At 32.2% G+C, this 20,384-nt stretch overlaps 2 protein-coding genes across 8 annotated transcripts in view; one reads left to right on the top strand and one right to left on the bottom strand.

Moving 5' to 3' along the window:
• Nucleotides 1-1,645: 1,645 nt before the first annotated feature.
• On the bottom strand, nucleotides 1,646-19,904 carry LOC139501417 (leucine-rich repeat-containing protein 23-like). Of its 4 annotated transcripts, none has more exons than XM_071290491.1 (9): nucleotides 19,587-19,806; nucleotides 17,598-17,710; nucleotides 16,510-16,763; nucleotides 15,460-15,590; nucleotides 14,296-14,432; nucleotides 12,796-12,875; nucleotides 6,369-6,523; nucleotides 5,312-5,348; nucleotides 1,646-1,924 (listed from the first exon to the last, which is right to left on the bottom strand). In XM_071290491.1, exons 1-8 carry the CDS (start codon nucleotides 19,725-19,727, stop codon nucleotides 5,316-5,318), a joined length of 1,044 nt encoding a protein of 347 aa, XP_071146592.1. In that variant the 5' UTR covers nucleotides 19,728-19,806; the 3' UTR covers nucleotides 1,646-1,924; nucleotides 5,312-5,315. The 4 variants fall into 4 exon arrangements, with proteins under 4 accessions (XP_071146592.1, XP_071146594.1, XP_071146591.1 ...); XM_071290490.1 differs by lacking the exon at nucleotides 5,312-5,348 and adding an exon at nucleotides 5,046-5,082 and having other exon boundaries at nucleotides 1,687-1,924; XM_071290493.1 differs by lacking the exon at nucleotides 5,312-5,348 and having other exon boundaries at nucleotides 19,587-19,904.
• The window catches only part of LOC139501416 (zinc finger protein castor homolog 1-like), a 44,526-nt gene continuing 43,979 nt past the window's right edge, over nucleotides 19,838-20,384 (top strand). For 2 of the 4 annotated variants that reach the window (XM_071290485.1, XM_071290488.1), the window contains exon 1: nucleotides 19,970-20,084. The gene's annotated coding sequence lies outside the window, so the exon portion shown is untranslated. Of the gene's footprint in view, nucleotides 20,085-20,384 lie in introns of all 4 variants that reach the window. The other 2 variants (XM_071290489.1, XM_071290487.1) reach the window with 2 other exon arrangements.

The raw sequence follows: 20,384 nt of genomic DNA on the forward strand, positions 1-20,384 counted from the left end.
CTTTTCCAATACAATCAAACAATAGCAGTTGATATGATACCAGAAAAGGAAATTTTCTGATTGAATCCTTCAGTTTACATACATTGGATGACACTTAAAAAAGTAAAATAGCAAACATACAGAAATCCAAGGAAACTTACAACAGAAAGTCCAATATCAAGTGACAAAATCAAAAGCTCAAACACATCAAAAGAATGGATAACAACATCATATTTCTGACTTGGTAGAGACATTGCCTTATTTAGAAAATGGTGAATTAAACCTGGTTTTATAGCTAGGTAAACCTCTCAAATTATATGATAGTAAACCTCTTACTTGTATGACAGTCACATAGATCTTCATTATATTGACAATGTTTGAGCAAAACAAACAATATGTTTGTGTTAATGTCTTTTGATTGAGTTGAGGCATTTCAATTGATGTTTTATAGTGTGTCTTGAAATGTTGACCTGTGATTTTACACTAGTGTTTCAGGTAAGGATGAAGGTTGGTACTTATTTGTTTGCACCTGTCCTAACCCAGGTGGTTGTTTGTTATGTGGTTCATAAGTGTTTCTTCTTTTTTTTAATATTGATTAGATCATGTTTTCCTGTTTGAATGGTTTTACACGTCATTGTTTGGGTCTCTTTATAGCTTACTGTTCGGTGTGAGCAAATGCTCTGTTGAAGACCTATAATGGTTTACTTATACAAATTGTGACTAGGATGAAGAGTTGTCTCATTGGCACTCATAACACATCTTCTTATATCTACCAACTATAACACAAAATGAAGATGACAATATTAGTACCTAGAATGTATATGCACTTCTAGGGAACTTCAAAGTGTATATTTATAATCATGGTTTTGGTATCTTTTAATGAACTTAGAAATATAATGAGACATTCTTGACTTGACCTTAGTTGACCAACTTTCAGCTCAGACACTAGTGATGTTTTAAAAAGACTTGAGTAGCAGACGCAAGCTCTTGAAAACTGAATGAATTGATTGTTCATTTCTACTTGTCATCACAAAGGTTTGGAAGGGAGTAATTCTGGTTGTCAAAGGTTATTCTCTATTTTCTGCATTGATTGGTTGTTTGATAATGACAAATGTGTCATGCATATTTAGGACGGCAAATGTGTCATGCATATTTAGGATGACAAATGTGTCATGCATATTTAGGATGACAAAGGTGTCATGAATATTTAGGAAGGCAAATTTTTCATGCATATTTCAGATGGAAAATGTTTCATTCATTTTCAGGGAGAATCATCATTTTGTAATGATGAATACTTGAAAAAAGTTATGGAGCTTTAACATTTTGCCTCGTATTTGATGCTATCCTACATTCTGTTGACAGGCTATTTGTTAAGATCAAGAGACTTCAGAGAAAAATTTAGAAGATTTTTTTTTATTTGTCCATATTTTACTGATAAAAGAATTATCTGATTGCTCTTGTTTATCACCTCTTGCAGAACTATATGCTATATCACGGAAGTCAGTTTTTATTGGTGGATGAAGCAATGAATGTCCAGAGAAAACAACAACTTTTGATGGGAACAAAAGGCTATAGATTCAATAAGATAGTAGTCCAATACACCTGCCATTTGTGAGATTCGAACTCCCAACCTTAGTGTTATATATTAATGAAAAAAATAAACAAGTAAATATAAATATTTTTATATAAATACTAATATTTATACTAAAATGACATTTTCAATAAAATAACTTTAAGACATAATATTTAAGTTATGTTGTACAATATTCTCATAATTTATTCAATATCTTTTTTCATATTAGTATATTAACATTTCAATGTCAGTTTAAAGTTCATACAGTATGGTGAAATGATGTCAGAATTAGTCCATATCACAGTGAAAGCTTTGGTTACTTCTGGATTGTCTCCCCTGTCTTCAATCCTCCTCGTCCGAGACTTCTTCATTCTGAAATAAGATTAAAAAGTTCTATTATTCTAGCTCCAACTTTTACAGGCAGGTAAAAAAAAAATATATGTAAAAACAGTTCCTTTGGTCAGAATTTTTTTTCGGAACTAAGTCGGTTAGATACTTATGTAAACTGTCAGATTGGTAAATAATATATGCCCTGATCAGATATCTATGACCAAGGATTGCTTTGACTAAGATTTTTTTTACTTCGTATGGTCAGATATTTTTCAGAAATATATCTGACATATATTAATGCAAAAAAAAATATGAAAAACAGTCATAAAAATTATATAAGATTTAAGAATTAAAAATATTTATAGTGGAAACAAAAGTTTTGGCATATTCGCAATGCCTGACAAGTGAAAATTTCAAAATACATGGAATGAATTACATGTAAATAGACATGAAAACTGTTTGAAAAATAATAATACATAATATAAACAGTAAACAACAGATAAAATTCAAATTGAAAAAAGTCACTGTGCATGTATATGTAGAATAAAAAAAATTAAGACCAAAATGTTAAGAAAATCTTTCTTTTTGAATACCATAAGCATAAGGTATAAATCAAATTACATGTGTGTGTCAAGACAATAAAATTTTAATCATGTTATTTAGGCAAAAATCTACATTAAAAATGCTACTGATTTAATTGAAAGACAGAAATATAGAAATTGTTAAAGTGTTAATTGTAACCACATATTCCATTCAAGGTTCAAATGTTATTTGATACTCTAGTCTACCAGAACACCATTATTACAAATTCACCCAACATTTAAATTATTGGTTAAAAATATAAGGAAATATTGTCAACCATTGTGATGTGTCTTGGTTTGTTAGCATAAAAAATATGCTAATTTTAAAAACATGGGACCAATCAGAACTTTAAAAAATTCAAATAAGTTTTTGAGCACATTTCATAGGTCTCTTATTCAAAAAACTTAATTTATGCAAAATTTGTTAAAAAAACATATTGGATTTGTGAAATCATGCCTCTCTACACATGTACTAACTTTACAACATTTATCATAGGTCAAGACAAAAATTACTACTGGTACTGTATAAAATAGAATTATCCTATTATACTGAATATTCTTTCCTGTTCTATTTCAGGGTTCTCAAAATCTTTTTTTCCCTGATGGTCTTTAAAAAAAAAACTGCCTGTCCTCACTACTATTTCTATTACAAAAAACCAAAATTGTGTTGATCCTTGGGAAATTTCTATCCCTAATACCATATATATTGAATACCATATCCCTGTGTTTACATACCACATAGAATTGCTCAGTGTGATTCTGCAGGATTAACAATACATTTTACAATACTTGTTTAGTTTTTTGACATATATAATTATAAAATAACTAATCGAAGAATTCAAATAGAGAAAAATATTCAACGAGTGACCAAACAGCACATTAATTCACAAATGGGAGTAGCGCATGAGTTAATTATCAGTGTAAAATGTTCGGTCACGAGTTGAATATTTTTCAATATTTGAATTCTTTTATTCTTTTTTAATACATTGGCAAATGGATTTTTTTTTTAAAGAAATGAATGTAAAACATGTAAGGAACTATATCTCTTTTTTCTACGCATTTACAATTTGTTTTGATCCTCCCTTATCAACATCTTGACAATGCCTATTGTTGTATAACGTCAGAGTAAACACGTTTATTTCACATGTGAAATTATCAGATTTTATTTAACTTGGAAATCAATGTAATTCATTGCAACCAATGTAATAATAGTAAATATTTTATCTTTGTAATGACAATTTACATGATTTATCGATTGTTAGTGCTTTGAACTCAACTTTCAGCCTTATTCAGGGTCCTTTCCAGGATATTTGAAAGAGGGGGGGGGGGGGAACTCAACTTTCAGCCTTATTCAGGGTCCTTTCCAGGATATTTGAAAGAGGGGGGGGGGGGCGTAGAATGAAATATTTCCACGAGCAGATAAACGTTAAAAGTGCTTGTAGAAAAATAATATGTAAACAGTAAACAACAGATAAAATTCAAATTTGAAAAATCACTGTGTATATACAAAATAAATAAATTTTAAGAACAAAATTAAAAAAACAACTTCCATCTTGCATATCATATAAGCATTTAATAACTATTTATTATTGGGAAAAAGTCAAAACAATTGCAAAAAATCCGTATTTTAGCTCTTTATTATTTAATAATGCTTTACAATTTGAATGCACTAACTGGAATTGCCATAAGTTCCTGTAATATTTTTCCATGTTGAGAGTTTCACTCATATTTCACATTACTACATAATAAATATTTCTTGGTGGATCAATATTGTATAAAAGCAGTGAGGAAACATTTTCTTCAGTGAACAAAATTACTGGATCCTAATAATACAGAAACTTGAGGCAAACATATCCTGAAACAAAGTGGCTCCAACATCAAAATAGCCTTGAAGCAATGTGATGCCCTCCTCTGCCAATGAACACACTGTATAAATTCAATATATAACACAAATATATATAGCATTAGTTTTCTGATTTGAACTGCAAATTTTTACAAAAATTGTTTGTTGTTGTTTTAGTATATCAGATCAGAAAACTATTGTTAACATTTTGAAAAAAATAACAAAAGGAGCAGAACTGTAGTGCCAAATTTTGATCATGTGTCTTAATTAATTTAAGTTTCATCTTTTAATCAAATCTATTACAAAACTTTGAACAGCCATTAAAAAAATGGCTGGATGTTTTATAAGAATTTCAATAAGAACATTTTCTTTTTGTTTGAATTTTTCTGGATTGCTTGTACCATGAAAGTTTGAACTCAACAAAAACTGAACTTTTTGATGATTCAATTTATGGTTTGTCTCATTTTAGGAATAGGAGAACCCAATAGAGCATTCATCAGTCAACAATCCACAAAAGCTGATATCAATAAAATATTATAATTATCAAAATCAGCTGTGCTCCTTCTTGCATAAATTAAGTGATAGCTAAAGCATTTTATCTTGTGGTATACTTATATTCAAGTGAAGCCTCGGTTAATATATTTCTAAAAAGATATAAGTATGCCACAAGAATATTATGAAATATAAGCCTAAAGCCAAGACATATAAAGCTGATACATGTGACAAATATTGTTCCTACTCTTTTAATCCTCTTCCTGTTGTGTATCCTCTTTATTCTGTATAGAAAACATATCATTTATAAGAACTTATAAAAGTACACTCCCCTTCTGCCTCTACCCCCTCCCCAAGCCAAAGAAAAATATTGTTCCTACTCTTTTAATCCTCTTCCTGTTGTGTATCCTCTTTATTCTGTATAGAAAACATATCATTTATAAGAACTTATAAAAGTACACTCTCCTTCTGCCTCTACCCCCTCCCCAACCCTAAGAAAAATATTGTTCCTACTCTTTTAATCTCCTTCCTGTTGTGTATCCTCTTTATTCTGTACACAGATATCATTTATAAGACCTAGTAATTGTTACCTCCCTTCCTACAACATCCCTCCCGAACCCTTAGATTGAATACGGTTTCCCCTCTTTTTATTGTCTTTCTGATACATGTCCTCTTTATTCTGTATATATATTCAGTTGAAAAACCTTTAATAATTACCTCCCCTAATGCCTTCTCCCCCAACCATAGAAAAATCATGATTTCAACTCTTTCAATACCTCCCAAAATGATTCTTATGATAAACATGATCCTTTTTTTGATCTTGTTCTATTCCAACACCTATAGTTACTCCTAATGCATGTCTGCTTCCCATGAATAGTCATGACCTATATGCATACCAACTTTTAAAGAAAGAGCTCTGTCCATGTATGATTATAAATTTATATATGTAAGGGAATCATTGCAATTATTATCTAGGCATTGCTGAAAAATATTTGTTTTATTAATAAAGCTTTTATCAATTTAACTGAGTGAACTATTTATATGGGATGCAGCTATTCTTCTTAATATATACAACTACTTATATTTTATATGATGACTACATGCATTCATGCAAATAATTATACCCTTTGTAAGTTTAGATTCCTGAACAAAATGTATTAGAATTCTGTACATAATCTCCAATAACGTGATCGTGTCTAGTTCTCAATAAATGTAAATAAAACATTTGGCAAGACACTTCATGAAATATTTCAAGCAAATGCTTTTGGTAGCAAAGCTTAAAATTGGTGAAAGAAGTTCTGTTAAAAATGGAACTATTTCATAACAAAGCATAGTTATTTATTGAACCACCCCTGAAACAACTTGGGGAGTGAAACAATCTAAAGCTACCCTGGATTCAGAATGCAAAACACAGGTCTAAACATTTTGAGGAAGTCATTTAGATGAGTCCCCTTCATTGTACTCAGAAACTTTTTTGGATGGTCCCTTACCTAAGTACTATTTAGAAACATTTTTGAGATGACCCCTTACTTAACTTCTAATCAGAAAGTTTTTTGAGATGATCCTTTACCTCAGCATTAGCTTCCTCTTCTTTCCTCTGTTCAGCAATGGCCTCTGCCTCAGTTCGTTCCTCCTCCTGATACTCCTCTTTGTCTAACCTCTCCAGTTTACGTAGGGCAATCAATACCTCAATTCTATAGTCATCCTCTTCTGTACAAGGGTTCTCTGTAAATATAATTAGAAACATGTATTAACTGTTGAAGAGAGACATATCCCTCCAGACACCAAAGGGACATGTATTCAAACTCTTAAATCGAAAACAAACTGAAATTGCAAAGGCCCATGGGTTAAAAAGAAAAAGACCAACAGCTAATCAGACAAACAGTACATAGAACACTAAAGATGGAGCAACACAAACCACAACAAAACCAGAAGGGTAAAACAGACCTTGCTTCTCGTGTGCCACCAGCTGGGGAAAGGGGGGATTACAAATAATTGATATGGATATAAGTAGTTTTTACTACAATTTTATGAATGTATGTCTCAAGTTTTTAAAGATGGTGCCAGTGGCGGATACAGAACTTTTCCTTAGGGGGGCCCGCTGACTGACCTACGGGAGTGTTAAGTTCCGTTTATTAGGAAGTTCCGAACTTTGGTTTTTAGTGAGACCCGCAAGTGGCGGGAATAGTTATTCTTATTGCACATGGAGTTCGAGCAGGGCGCCCGACAGATACAGACACAACTTGGTGAGTCCATTACTGTATAATATTGACTTTTCATGGTAGCAGAGCATAGCGATCATAATGGCAACAAGTTTTAAGAATCCACCTACGTTTGACCCGAGGTCAATGACTTACGAAACATGGAAGAATGAAATTTCCGTCTGGCAATTAGTTACTGATTTGAAAGTTGACAAACAAGCACTTGCTGTTTCACTTACACTTACGGGAAATGCACGGGAAGTGGCTATGGATGTCCCGGCTGCCGATCTGGCTAAGGAAGACGGCATGGCCAAACTGATAACACAATTGGACAAGGCGTTCTTACGAGATGATAAGGACAAAGCATACGAAGCTTACAAAAATTTTGATACGTTTGTAAAAACTGAAAATTTGTCAATGTCAGACTACATTATAGAATTCGACAAAAGATATAGCAAATCTAAAAAATATGACATGACACTCCCAGAAGCTGTCCTTGCTTTCAAACTATTAGATAATGCTGGCCTGTCTTCCAGAGACAAACAACTAGCCTTAACAGCATCTAGTGATGTAAAATATACCTCTATGAAGTCAGCATTGCAACGTATATTTGGTGAACGAATGTCTGGACCTTCAGAAAATACTGGTATTGTTCCAAGTATAACAATTAAACAAGAACCAGTATATTATACACAACAAAATAAAGGGAGTAAATCAAAAGAAAAGGGCACTAATCCTTTAAACAGGTTTGGAAAAAGAACAAAATGTGCTATCTGCCAGAGTGTTTTTCATTGGGCTAAGGACTGTCCTGACAAAGTAAATTCTGTTAATTTTGTCGAGTCTGAAAGTGAAATTGTAGAGAATTGTAACATAACGCTTTTCACAAAAGAGCAGCCACCCGTCAGTGAAATATTTGTACTTGAATCAGCATGTTCAGCAATCATAGACACTGCATGTACTCGTACTGTGTGTGGGGAAAATTGGTTTAAACAGCTTTTAGAGAGAACTGGGGACATTACTACAGTGACAAGTAGTAGAGCATTTAAGTTTGGTGATGGAAAAGTAGTCAACTCTTTTATGCGTGCCACTATACCTGCTCAGATAGGAAGTACCAATTGCAAAATTGAAACTGAAATTGTAAAAGCTGATATCCCTTTGTTACTCAGTAAGGCATCATTGAAGAAGGCTGGTACTGTACTGGACTTAAAGAATGATAGGGCAATCATGTTTAACAAACCAGTGGAATTGGAGTTCACATCTAGTGGACATTATTGTGTAAATATTGTGAAAACAAAACCTGAAATAAAAAATTCACCTGTTAACGTAGAGGAGAACGTACTTAATATCACAGATGACATGAGTACAGCGGAGAAACGTAAGACATTGGTTAAAATACACAAACAATTTGGACATGCAACATTTAACCGTTTATCTAAACTTATAAATAAGGCTGGAATGAATAATGCTGATACTTTAGAGCTTTTGCGATCAGTTTGTGAAAATTGTGACATTTGTATGACCAACAAAAGACCAAGTTCTAAACCAGTGGTTGGACTGCCATTGGCAACAGAGTTTAACGAAACAGTAGCAGTTGATCTGCATGAACTAGAACACAGTGTATGGTATCTTCATATAATTGACGAATTCACACGCTTTAGTGCAGGGTGTATTATGAAAACAAAAAAAGGATCAGAATTTGTAAAGAAATTTTTGGAATCTTGGATTTCAATACATGGTTCACCAAGGCGTCTTTACAGTGATAATGGCGGTGAATTCAATAATGACGAAGTACGAGATATGGCAGAGAACTTTAACATTGAAGTGAAAACTACTGCAGCTTATAGTCCTTGGAGTAATGGGCTTCTAGAAAGGCATAATCAAACTCTTACGGACACATTACTAAAATTGAAAGCAGATAATAATTGTGATTGGGACATTGCTTTAAGTTGGGCTCTCATGGCAAAGAATGCTTTAGATAATGAACATGGGTATAGTCCATACCAGTTAGTTTATGGACGCAATCCAAACCTACCTACATGTAGTGTTTTAACAGATAAGCTGCCTGCCCTAGAGGGTACCACTATGAGTGAAGTGGTTGGAAAACATATTGAGACCTTGCACTCAGCTAGAACAGCTTTCACCAGAAGTGAATGTTCTGAAAGAATTCGCAAAGCATTGAGAAAACAAACTCGTCCAAGTGGTATTTCCTACCAGACAGGTGATAAAGTTTACTATAAAAGACCAGATAACAAAGAGTGGAAAGGGCCTGGCGTTGTGATTGGACAGGATGGAGCTGTTGTTTTTGTAAGACATGGTGGTATGCTTGTAAGAGTGCATCAGTGCAGATTAACGAAGGTATCAACAATACCTGAAACAGAAGAAAACAAAAATACTAGTAATTTTGAACAAGAAAAAGAAGCTAAGAGGATTATATCTAAGTCAATGCCAGTTCATGAAAACAAATTTGTAAATTATTGTGACAGTGACACTGATAATGAAAATGATAGTGATAGTAATGTTGAAGCGATTGAAAATGGTAATAATGAAGGACAAGATGAAAATGTAAATAACGAAGGACAAGACGAAAATGTAAATAACGAAGGACAAGACGAAAATGTAAATAACGAAGAACAAGTAGAACATGCAATAGCAGGAACAGAACGACCCAAACTTGCAGATATGAAAACAGGACAAACAGTGAAATATAAAAATGCTGAAAGTGGTGAACAGTGTGTTGCAAAGGTTACTGGACGCGCTGGAAAGGCAACAGGAAGTAATAAAAACTGGTTTAACCTGCAATACTTGGAACCTATTACACTTAAAGGAGCAGAAATTTCAGTTGACATGAGTAAGTTAAAGGAATTAGAAAATGTTGCTACAGAAGTAGAACTTCCTAGTTCTGATGACGATAGTGTTATGATTTTTGAAGATGTATCATTCAGGGAAGCTAAACTAAAAGAACTAAATTCATGGAAAAACAACAGTGTTTATGAAGAATGCACAGATACCGGTCAAAAGTGTATTTCTACGAGATGGATATGTAGTTTGAAGGACACCTCAGAAGGTACAATACATAAGGCAAGATTAGTTGCGAGAGGATTTGAAGAATTTAACAGAGATGATATACCAAAAGATTCACCCACTTGTGGAACAGATTCCCTAAGATTAGTTCTAGCTATTCTAGCACAAAGAAGTTGGAAAACACGAACAATGGATATTAAAACTGCTTTTTTACAAGGAGCTGAAATAGAAAGAAAGATTTATGTCAAACCACCAATGGAAGCTCAGTGCAAAGATATTATCTGGAAACTTCGCAAATGTGTCTATGGTCTGTCAGATGCCTCTCTTAGTTGGTATAATAGAGTAAAAGAAGTTCTTGAACAATGTAAAGTCAGTGTATCCAAGGTTGACCCAGCTGTATTTTTCTGGAAAAACAATAAAGGCAGCGTAGAAGGTGTACTTACTTGTCATGTTAATGACTTTTTATGGGGAGGATCAAAAGAATTTGAAGAGAAAGTTATAAATAGCATAAGATCAACATTTTGTGTTGGAAAAGAAGAATTAGAGGAAAATGGGTCATTCCCATATGTTGGAATAGAACTATCAAAACATGAAAATGACTTGCATTTAAGACAAAACACTTATCAAAATAGTCTCAAGTTTATTCCTATTGAAAAAAGTCGTATGGGAGTCAAAGAAGAACTTCTTACCAAAGAAGAAAGAGAACTTTTACAATCTAAAATTGGACAAATACTTTGGATTGCAAGACAAAGTCGACCAGATGTGATATTTGATGCATCAAACCTTGCTTCATCTCTTAAAAAGGCAAACGTACAAACGTTAAATGAAGCAAACAAAATAATCAAGAACCTTAAATCTGAAACTGTCACTTTGAAATTCAGAAAACTTGGAAATGATAATGCAATTAGACTTGTAGTATTTAGTGATTCTTCCCTTGGTAATTTATCTGATGGAGGCACACAAGGAGGACATTTCATTGTGCTTGTTGGTGAAAATGGAATTTTCTCGCCTATAACTTGGCAATCAAAAAGAATAAGAAGAGTGGCAAGAAGCACTCTAGCAGCAGAAACCCTGGCTATGGCTGATGCTATTGACAGTGGTATTTTTATAGCTTCACTGTATACAGAGCTTATGTATGGTAAAGCTGATCCAACTCAATTGCCAATAACTTGCCTAACGGACTGTCATTCATTGTGGGATGCCATAAAATCCACAAAACAAGTATCCGAAAAAAGGCTTAGACTTGAAATTAGCAGCATTCGAGAATTAATTCAAATGCACCAAATAGTATCGGTCAAATGGATTGAAACAAAACATCAACTGGCTGATTGCTTGACTAAAAAAGGAGCTTCATGCCATAACCTGCTCAAGACACTTCAAGATGGTGTCTTAGGGAACAGGTGTTTGGATGAGTAACTTTCTAAAGCCAGATTTGTAAATAGTGTACATAGACCATGTGGATTATATTAATGAGTTCAAAGGAATTGAACATCTACTTTTTGTTGACAACATTATTGAACAGTTAGTTCCTTCAAAAGAAAGAAGGGGAGTTTGTTAAGTTCCGTTTATTAGGAAGTTCCGAACTTTGGTTTTTAGTGAGACCCGCAAGTGGCGGGAATAGTTATTCTTATTATAAGTTATTGCACATGGAGTTCGAGCAGGGCGCCCGACAGATACAGACACAACTTGGTGAGTCCATTACTGTATAATATTGACTTTTCAGGGAGGGCCGGCTCCAGTCATGCTTCAATGATTCCCTATAAAATTAACCAAATTTTTTCCACGAAAGGGGGTCCAGGCCCCCCAGAATCCACCTATGGGTGCTTCTTATGAGTTATAACAGAATTTTAAAAATGGAAGCCCCATACCTTCAATGTTTACTTTATAACAAATATCATTTGTCCAGGTATTTGGTACACATTATAGCTAGCTTTATATAGATGTGTTTTTTTATTGGAGTGCTTTTTATACCATTTCCTACAACCATGACAACTGCTAGAAATATTAGCATATGTGTCATATGTGTTTAAGTAAAAAGTTGAAAGAAAACATTCTAACCTATTTAACAGGTTGTCATGAATCAATAATAATGTTCAATTTATTAAAAAAAACAACAAATGGAAGTCAATATCATAAATGAAGCCGTAAAAAAATACACACGTGATCAAACATTTTTCTGTTTATCTAAATACCTAAGCCTGGAAGATAGAGGGACAAACACACTTGTTATTTACAAAATAACTTCAAACTCCAAAGCTCTTAAGAGAATTGTCTATAGACAGTGAATTCAAGGCAAAATAGAAGATAAGATGAACAAAATGGAAGGTATGTCAGGGTTTCCACGAAAGAAATATAACGATTCAATTTCATCCATCTTGTGTACTATTTTCAGGTATTTTGATAGGAAAATATATATATACATCCGAAACTTATTAAAAATGAATCTTGTGTTCCCAGAAGTAAAATAAATATTATTTCATTATCAGTATGTTTCAAGTTTATAGAACATCTTTTTGAAACGTAGATCTATGTTTAGTGTTTATTCGTTTATTCATTACAAATATAGATAGATAAAAAAAAAACAGATTTGTATAGAATAATCATAGACAACAACGAGGCAATCTGGTTTTTGTTTTGACAGAAAGATGGAAAACAATAAAGAAAAATATGTTACATGTTAATTGTTTGTTGGTGAAAAATATATTGTTTTGGCTCAAGAGGTGGCGGAAAAGAAAATGACCCATGGGAAACCCTGTAAGTATACATTGGACTTACCAGACAACACCATAGCTCTGAGGAGAGGAAGGCATTGTAGTTTAGGTACCTCTGTTTTAACCTCCATTACACTGTTCTCTCTGAAATATAAACAAATGGTTATTACTGGTTACAAATTTAAGGGGACCTTAAGTTGCTAACTTCCACTTCTCAGGCGGAGAGTTTTCTCAATGGCAATCATATAACATCTTCTTATGTTAATATGATTTATAGGAATAAGTATTTATTTGCAAATATTCATTCAATAAACTATATAATATAATGTATGACAGTATATTTTTTTAGATTTCTTCCAGTAATTTATTATCTCATATAACTTGTTGATGACCAAGTAGCTATGTTCTTACATAAACATATGTAGCATGATTGACATATCACCAAGAAACCAGTGTAAGAGAAAGTCTTGAATTTGCAGTTAATGTGGTACCCAACACTTTCACTAAAATTAATTTGGCTAGTTTAATTTTCATTAAATTTTGACAAAGTATTTACTTTGACCCTTTAACAAAAATAAAAAAAACTCAAAAATTTTAAACCAACCATTTTATCAGAAAAATTACACTGGTTATATAGCAGTTTGAACAAGAATGTGTCCATAGTACACAGATGCCCCACTCACACTATCATTTTCTATGTTCAGTGGACCGTGAAATTGGGGTCAAAATTATAATTTGGAATTATAGTTAGAAAGATCATATCATGGGGAACATGTGTACTAAGTTTCAAGTTGATTGGACCTTAACTTCATCACAAACTACCTTGACCAAAAACTTTAACCTGAACTTCGCACTATCATTTTCTATGTTCAGTGGACCATGAAATTGGGGTCAAAACTATTATTTGGCATTAAAATTAGAAAGATCATATCATGGGGACATGTGTACTAAGTTTCAAGTTGATTGGACTTCAACTTCTTCAAAAACTACCTTGACCAAAAACTTTAACCTGAAGCGAATGGACGCACGGACGAACGGAGGCACAGACCAGAAAACATAATGCCCCTCTACTATTGTAGGTGGGGCATAAAAACACCAATTTTGATCATTGAGAAGCTGAATATTCCCTTTACAACATAACGTAATTAAAACGTTTAGCTGATTTTACAGAGTTATCTCCCTGTAGTGTTAGGTACCACCTTAAGCGCTCATTTGTAATAGCCAAACTGCCTAAGTGTGAAATTGAAATGAAGAACAATCCAAATGTTTTTTTTTAATTTAAATTATTATTTAAACCTCCTATCTCAACACTGGGACCCAGTCCATAATTTTGTTATATCAAGCTTAAGAATTTGTTCCGTCACTAAAACAGAAGTTATCTGACAAAATATTGAATTATAAAAATAATCTATTTACCTAGTGTTTAGAAAGTAGTTTTTAAAGATACGTTTGACAAAATTTATAATAGATTACACAAACTTTGAACTTTTCTAAGGATTGTGATGCAATATTTTATCAACTTAAACTGTTTCTATTTTTGACAGGACTATATTGAGTTACCTACCTAAGATTTATATACTGTAACATTTGTAAACCATCAGTGAAGCCATCAAGTGTTTTGACCTGATTCCCTCTCATATGTAATGTGGTCAGACTGGACATTCTGTCCAAGCCTTCTATCACTGTGATTACGTTTTGAGCCTGAAATAATAATTTATAACATATTATTTTGAATTTATTATCAATTATGATTTAAGTTATCAGCTTTGGACCATTCCCTTTTTAAAAGTGTACATGGAATTTAGGGAATAAGCTTTGAAAAAGTGGTTACTATTTAGTTATTTAATGATGGCTTGAAAGTTGGTGTCCTTTCTTGAAACTGTTGAAATAACAATTCTAGATTTACTGTATTATTTACATTGATTTCTCTTGGATATCTTGAAACTTAGTTGTATGCCATTTTTGGAAACCATTTGTACTCTATTTTCAAATATTTGTTTTTTCAATATGTAGTCATAAAGTTGAATGAAATTTTTTGAGTTACTTATCTTTAACCATTCTTTTATATTTTTATGTTAAAGATTTATCGAAGAAACTGATTTTTTATGGTCATTTTTTGTACAAGAGTTGCCCTCTGTTAGCAGGTATTTATTTTAATTGATGCCAAAAAAAAATTCTGTTGAATCTAAATTATTTTGAGTTATCTCCCATTAACCATGCTATATTTGTATGAGTTCTGCAATGTATTTATTGTTTTTCTATGACAATTTCAATGATATATATCTTCAATTCTCAATAGTGCAAACATCAATAGTATATTAGTCAAAAATGAAAAAAAATTCGCAATAATAAATGCACACAAAAAGTTCTAAATTTACAGTAAAAGAAAGTTAATAAGGATGACCCATGAAAAAATATCAAAAAGTAAATTAATTTTCCTATTACCTTGTTAGTAAGTAAATATAATTGTAATAGTGAGAAAGGAATGTCAGTTATCATGTGTAAAATTATACAATGGATACGCTTCATCCATACTACTTTGAAAAGGGCAGTGTTATACTTATAGAGTATCCATAAACGTGTAATTTTTCAATAACAAGAAAAAAATTTGACACCTTAACATGTATTTTTCAGATCTATTTATTCACAACATAGGTGTACTAAATTTCAGAATTTTCACTCATTTGCTATTATCAATGAATTTATGGAAATATTCAAATTAACTTACCAAAAAGAGATTTTTTAAGTTAGGCAGGCAGAAACCATCTGTTGTTGTTAACTTATTGCCTCGTAATTCTAGCGTATGAAGTCTGGCTAACTTTGCTGGTTCTAAAGTATCTACTTTTGATATTAAATTATCTGAAATGATAAATTAGTAACAATATATCTTAGTATTATAAGTAACATAACACTAAATGCATGAACAAACCTACAGCATATTCTTTTGTCAAATACAATATGTCTTGACCCCCTGCCAACCCCTCTTAAAAATTATAATATGTTAAATCAGAAAATATTGATCAGGTTTTCTCTGTTTTCTTCATATCCAAAACATTTTCAGTGTTTGTTTATATGCTTGGCCAAATATAAAAAAATATGAGTGTTTCCTTTTTCCCTACCTTATACTTTAAGCTTAAAAATAGCATACCTTAAAGTTTTTTTTGTTATATTTCAAACCTTTTAAAGGTCAGAATTTCTCTTCCATAGACTCAATGTAAAAAAAAAATCCTCTACCTACATGTACCTACCCTATTTTTTCAAAGATGTAATAGGAAACACACATATTATTTTATTTTGACTATTTTTTTTCAGGGAATTCCAACATTAGCCTTTATACAAAATTACTGATAGGCTACCCTAAGGCTGTTTCTGTAAAATTGAACACAATTTTAAGTACAGAGTCAAGTTCTAGACTCTGAACAAATAAAATATGAAATCATAATCAAAATAAAAACTATGAGCAAAATAAATCTAAACAATATACATACAAACTAAAGCTAGCACTACTATCATTATCTTTTAATATATTTAGAGTTATCTCCCATTGAACAACTTAAAATGATGGCAAAATTGGATTTTAAGAAAGAATTTTTTGAAGAAAAAAAGCAAATGTTAGCATAAGCTTTATTTTTGTTTATACAATATCTGTTAAGACAATTGAATACACACATAATTTCTAAAACTTCTAGTGAATTATTCTTTGATAATTATCAAGGGAGATAAATCACTCTACTCTTAAATTCTTTTTAAAATTGTATGATTGATGTTTAAAACTTACTATTTACACTCAGATGTTCCAACATGGGATGGCTGCATCCTTCCAATGTTTTCATTTTATTGTCGTTAAAACTGGCCACTTGTAAAAAGGGCATTTCCTCAAGTTTTACTGTGGTTAACAAATTGTAATCTGCTTTCAATGTCAATAAATGTGTAAGGGCACTAAGACATGAGATGTCTTTGAGATTGTTCTTGCTAAGATCCAAATATCGAAGGTGAATGAACGATTTCAGAATATTTATGTCTGTCAGTTGTCTGAAAAATAAATAAATTTCTAATTAGAATTGGATTTTTAACCTACATGTATACATAGGAATGACATTATGTGATAATTTTTATAAATTTCCTGATACAAAACTTTGAATTTTTCGAAAAACTAAAGATTTTCTTGTCCCAGGGATAGATTACCTTATTTGGCACAACTTTTTGGAATTTTGGATCCCCTATGCTCTTCAACTTTGTATTGTTTGGCTTTATAACTATTTTGATATGAGCGTCACTGATGAGTCTTATGTAGACGAAACGCGCGTCTGGCGTACTAAATTATAATCCTGGTACTTATGATAATTATATTAAAACTTCATACAGTAACATCTAGGAATACTGTTGATTCTATATTTTTGTAGGTAAAATTGAGAATAAAAATGAGGAATATGTCAAAGAGACAACAAACCAACCAAAGAGCAGACAAGCCAAGGCCACAAATGGGTCTTTAACTAAGAGAGAAAATCCTGCGGTAGATATGATCCTCAGCTGACTCCTAAATAAAATTGTGTACTAGTTGAGTACATATAAATGAACTAAATTTAAAAAATCCTTCAAGACTAACCAATTTTTGTTGATTTTCTATTTCATTGTTTTGCAAAAGTCTGCATTAAAGCAATGTAGTAAATGACCAACATAAATGTATCTGAAAAATGTTCAAATGTTACAACTCATCCCTGACATGCTTCCGAAAAAGTATGATGTTCTGTTGCATAGGTTTTTTTTTGAGAAAAGTGAAAGGACAGACAAGGCATAAATTTACAACATAGCCAACAATTCTAGTGTGACAGGGGTATGAAAAGTTATATAAATTAATTTATTTACCTATCATGAACATCTAGTCGAACATAAGCATGAGCCAGTCCATCTCCAGTTTTACAAAGCAATGATAAACATTCTGCTATATGTTCCTCTGTTAATGCTAAATCTGGTACTTTCTGTAATTAAACGATACAATTAATATCAAATCATTCAAATGATTAAAAAATATGAAGTGTATTAACCCTTTCAACGCTACACAAAAAAATAGAAAAATGGCTGCTGCTGCTGCATTTTTTTTGTGTTCATTTATTAGAACAGTATATTCTTTTTCAGACTGCTGTATCTTTTTTATTATAAGAGATACAGAGAAAGTTATTGCATGAAAAATGTTCAGGAGAGTATGAACTGTAATGTAAGGCAGTTATTTCAGTAAAATTTTTATCAGGTTACCTGCATTTTCAGGTAATTAACAGGTAAAAGGTGTAATTTATTACATTTGTGTTGAATTTGGAATAAAAACTACTTTTAGTCTTCATCTATTTTGTTGTTTTATCTGCCATATAATAAAGAAGACACCAATTGCACGATTCCGTAGCGTATTGCACCATACACAACGTATTATGTAATCGTGGCACAAATCAGTGGCTCCGTTCTCAAAATTTCAGTCAACCTCCGTTTTCCCCCCTTTTTTCTACGTCTCGTAATGATCGATCAAATCATATTTCCCACACGAATTGAATGTAATAAACACATTGAGATAACAAGAAACCTTTTAACTAATCCTCGTCGTCAGTTTCGCCATAGAAATGCTGAAATATTTCCATATTTACAGCTTCGTTTCCGATTTCCGCCATTTGCATTTGTCAAAATATTTGTTTTTATTTTCCTTCAATTTTCCTTCTACTGCATGATTTTACAATAAAAATTGCCGGGATTTCAAGCGCAAATGAGACCTTGCATATCCTCAATTCATACAAGGAAAAATTAGAGAGGACCCGAATGAAAATCGAATGGTTTAAGAGTCCTAATGAAAAATCCGTTGTCATCGCGGCATATGCCGCGAATAGCAGTGGCGGACGGCGTATGTCATCGCGGCATATGCCGTGTATAGCGTTGAAAGGGTTAATGCTCTTTCTCGAAGTAGTTTACTTTAAAAAGAATATAATTTTACAGTATTTCAGACTTCATTACTGATATTGTGTACGCCATTGAAGTAACTAAAATATTTTCGTTATAATTTTTTAGCATCTGGTGGATAGATAGTATTTGATTTCAGAAATCATGATAGAACATAGAAATCATAGAAATGTCCTTTACTATCAAACACCAAACTGTCATTTTCGGCTACCTCTACCATCAAATTGGTTAAAAAATATCATGATTCGTCAAAATATCCTTATTGTGATTAATCAGAGATGTCTGATTATTATCTATTTCCTCAAAATATGTAAATTTTTTATCGTCATAAAGAAAATATATGGTTAGATCATATGTTTTCATACTACATGTACTATGCATGTTTTTCCAAAGGAAATTGTGACATCACAGTGCATTTGTAGCAGGGCTGCCAAGTCTCACACATTTAGCGTGAGACTCACGCATGTTCATGCTTTTTTTGGCAGCATTTTCCTTTAATCTATTATTTTTTCTCTTTGATCTTTTCCATTTTGGCCAAATCTCACGCATTTGCTTCATGAAATGTTGGCAGAACTGTTGTAGTACCAAAACACATGAGACAAGATACATGCACTAAAAACTGCAGTAAACATCATTTGTATACCCCATTATAACCAGGGATATCATTTCATAAAAATAAAAATAAAATATGAAAAAAATCAAAAATTACAAAATGTAAACATTGTCATTGAAATTGAAAATAAAGATGATGTTGTCAGGCCATGCACATTGTTTCCTACAATGTACAACAAATATGTTTATTGTTATCAAATAAATCTAAAACATCGGTCTTTAACATGCACCTATACTACGATATATATGATTATGATATAGTATTTTATCCCCTCCCCCTTTTTTCATTATCCACATAAACACCTCCTCTTCTTCTACTTCTTCTTCTTCCCCAAGTTTTTCTTCCTCTTCACCAAGAACTTCCTCATCTCCCTCTTCTCCTCCTGCTTCCTCTGCATTATCCTCCTCCTCTCCAAAAGTTTCCTCAGCTTCGTTATCTGACATTTTGCCGCACAAACCAAAAACACGTTGTAAATGTTTTGATTACAAAAAATGGCCGATTGTTGTCAAGGTGACGGTACAGTAAAAATGTTTAAACTTGAAAAATCCCGTTCAGTCGATTTAAATTTAGGAAGAGAGATTACAAATCAAGTCATTGTTCACTTCAAGTCAAAGTTACACGGAGTAAATTAGGCTGATTTTGAGAATTTCAGAAAACTGGACTTCACGAAAAATCTCGCGAACTGTGACAAATAGCGAGATTACTTTTTCAACTTTTACACATGATTTGGGACAGAGGTAACTAGCAAATTTTGTTCCCCAAAAAGTTGTTTCTGGCTTAAAATAACCTTGCTTTATGTGGTATGTAGCTAAGTTTTTAATTTATATAGATATTTTAAAATGTCACAGTCTATATTTTTGTTTTTCAAGTGTTTCTTGAAATTTAAAGTTGAAACATTTTTTTGTACTTTTCAACCCAAAACGGTTTTATCAAAAAATTTAATGTCAAGGTTTGACCAAGCCGGTTTATTATTTTTGATTAAGTGCCAAATTTTTAAATCATATCAAATTAAGCACACCTTGTCATTTTGTGATAAACAGCAAAAAGAAAAACTTGACATTTTTGAGAAATTAAATTGCAGACGAATTTTCGTGATCACT

Source organism: Mytilus edulis, chromosome 13 (genome assembly GCF_963676685.1).
Source record: "Mytilus edulis chromosome 13, xbMytEdul2.2, whole genome shotgun sequence".
Lineage (NCBI taxonomy): Eukaryota > Metazoa > Mollusca > Bivalvia > Mytilida > Mytilidae > Mytilus > Mytilus edulis.

Excerpts from the sequence above, each read along its gene's own strand:
- LOC139501417 (XM_071290491.1), bottom strand. The coding sequence starts at position 19,727 with ATGTCAGATAACGAAGCTGAGGAAACTTTTGGAGAGGAGGAGGATAAT. Across the intron at positions 14,433-15,459 it reads ACTTAAAAAATCTCTTTTTG|GCTCAAAACGTAATCACAGT; the intron begins GTAAGTTAATTT and ends TTATTATTTCAG. Across the intron at positions 12,876-14,295 it reads TTACAGTATATAAATCTTAG|AGAGAACAGTGTAATGGAGG; the intron begins GTAGGTAACTCA and ends TTTATATTTCAG.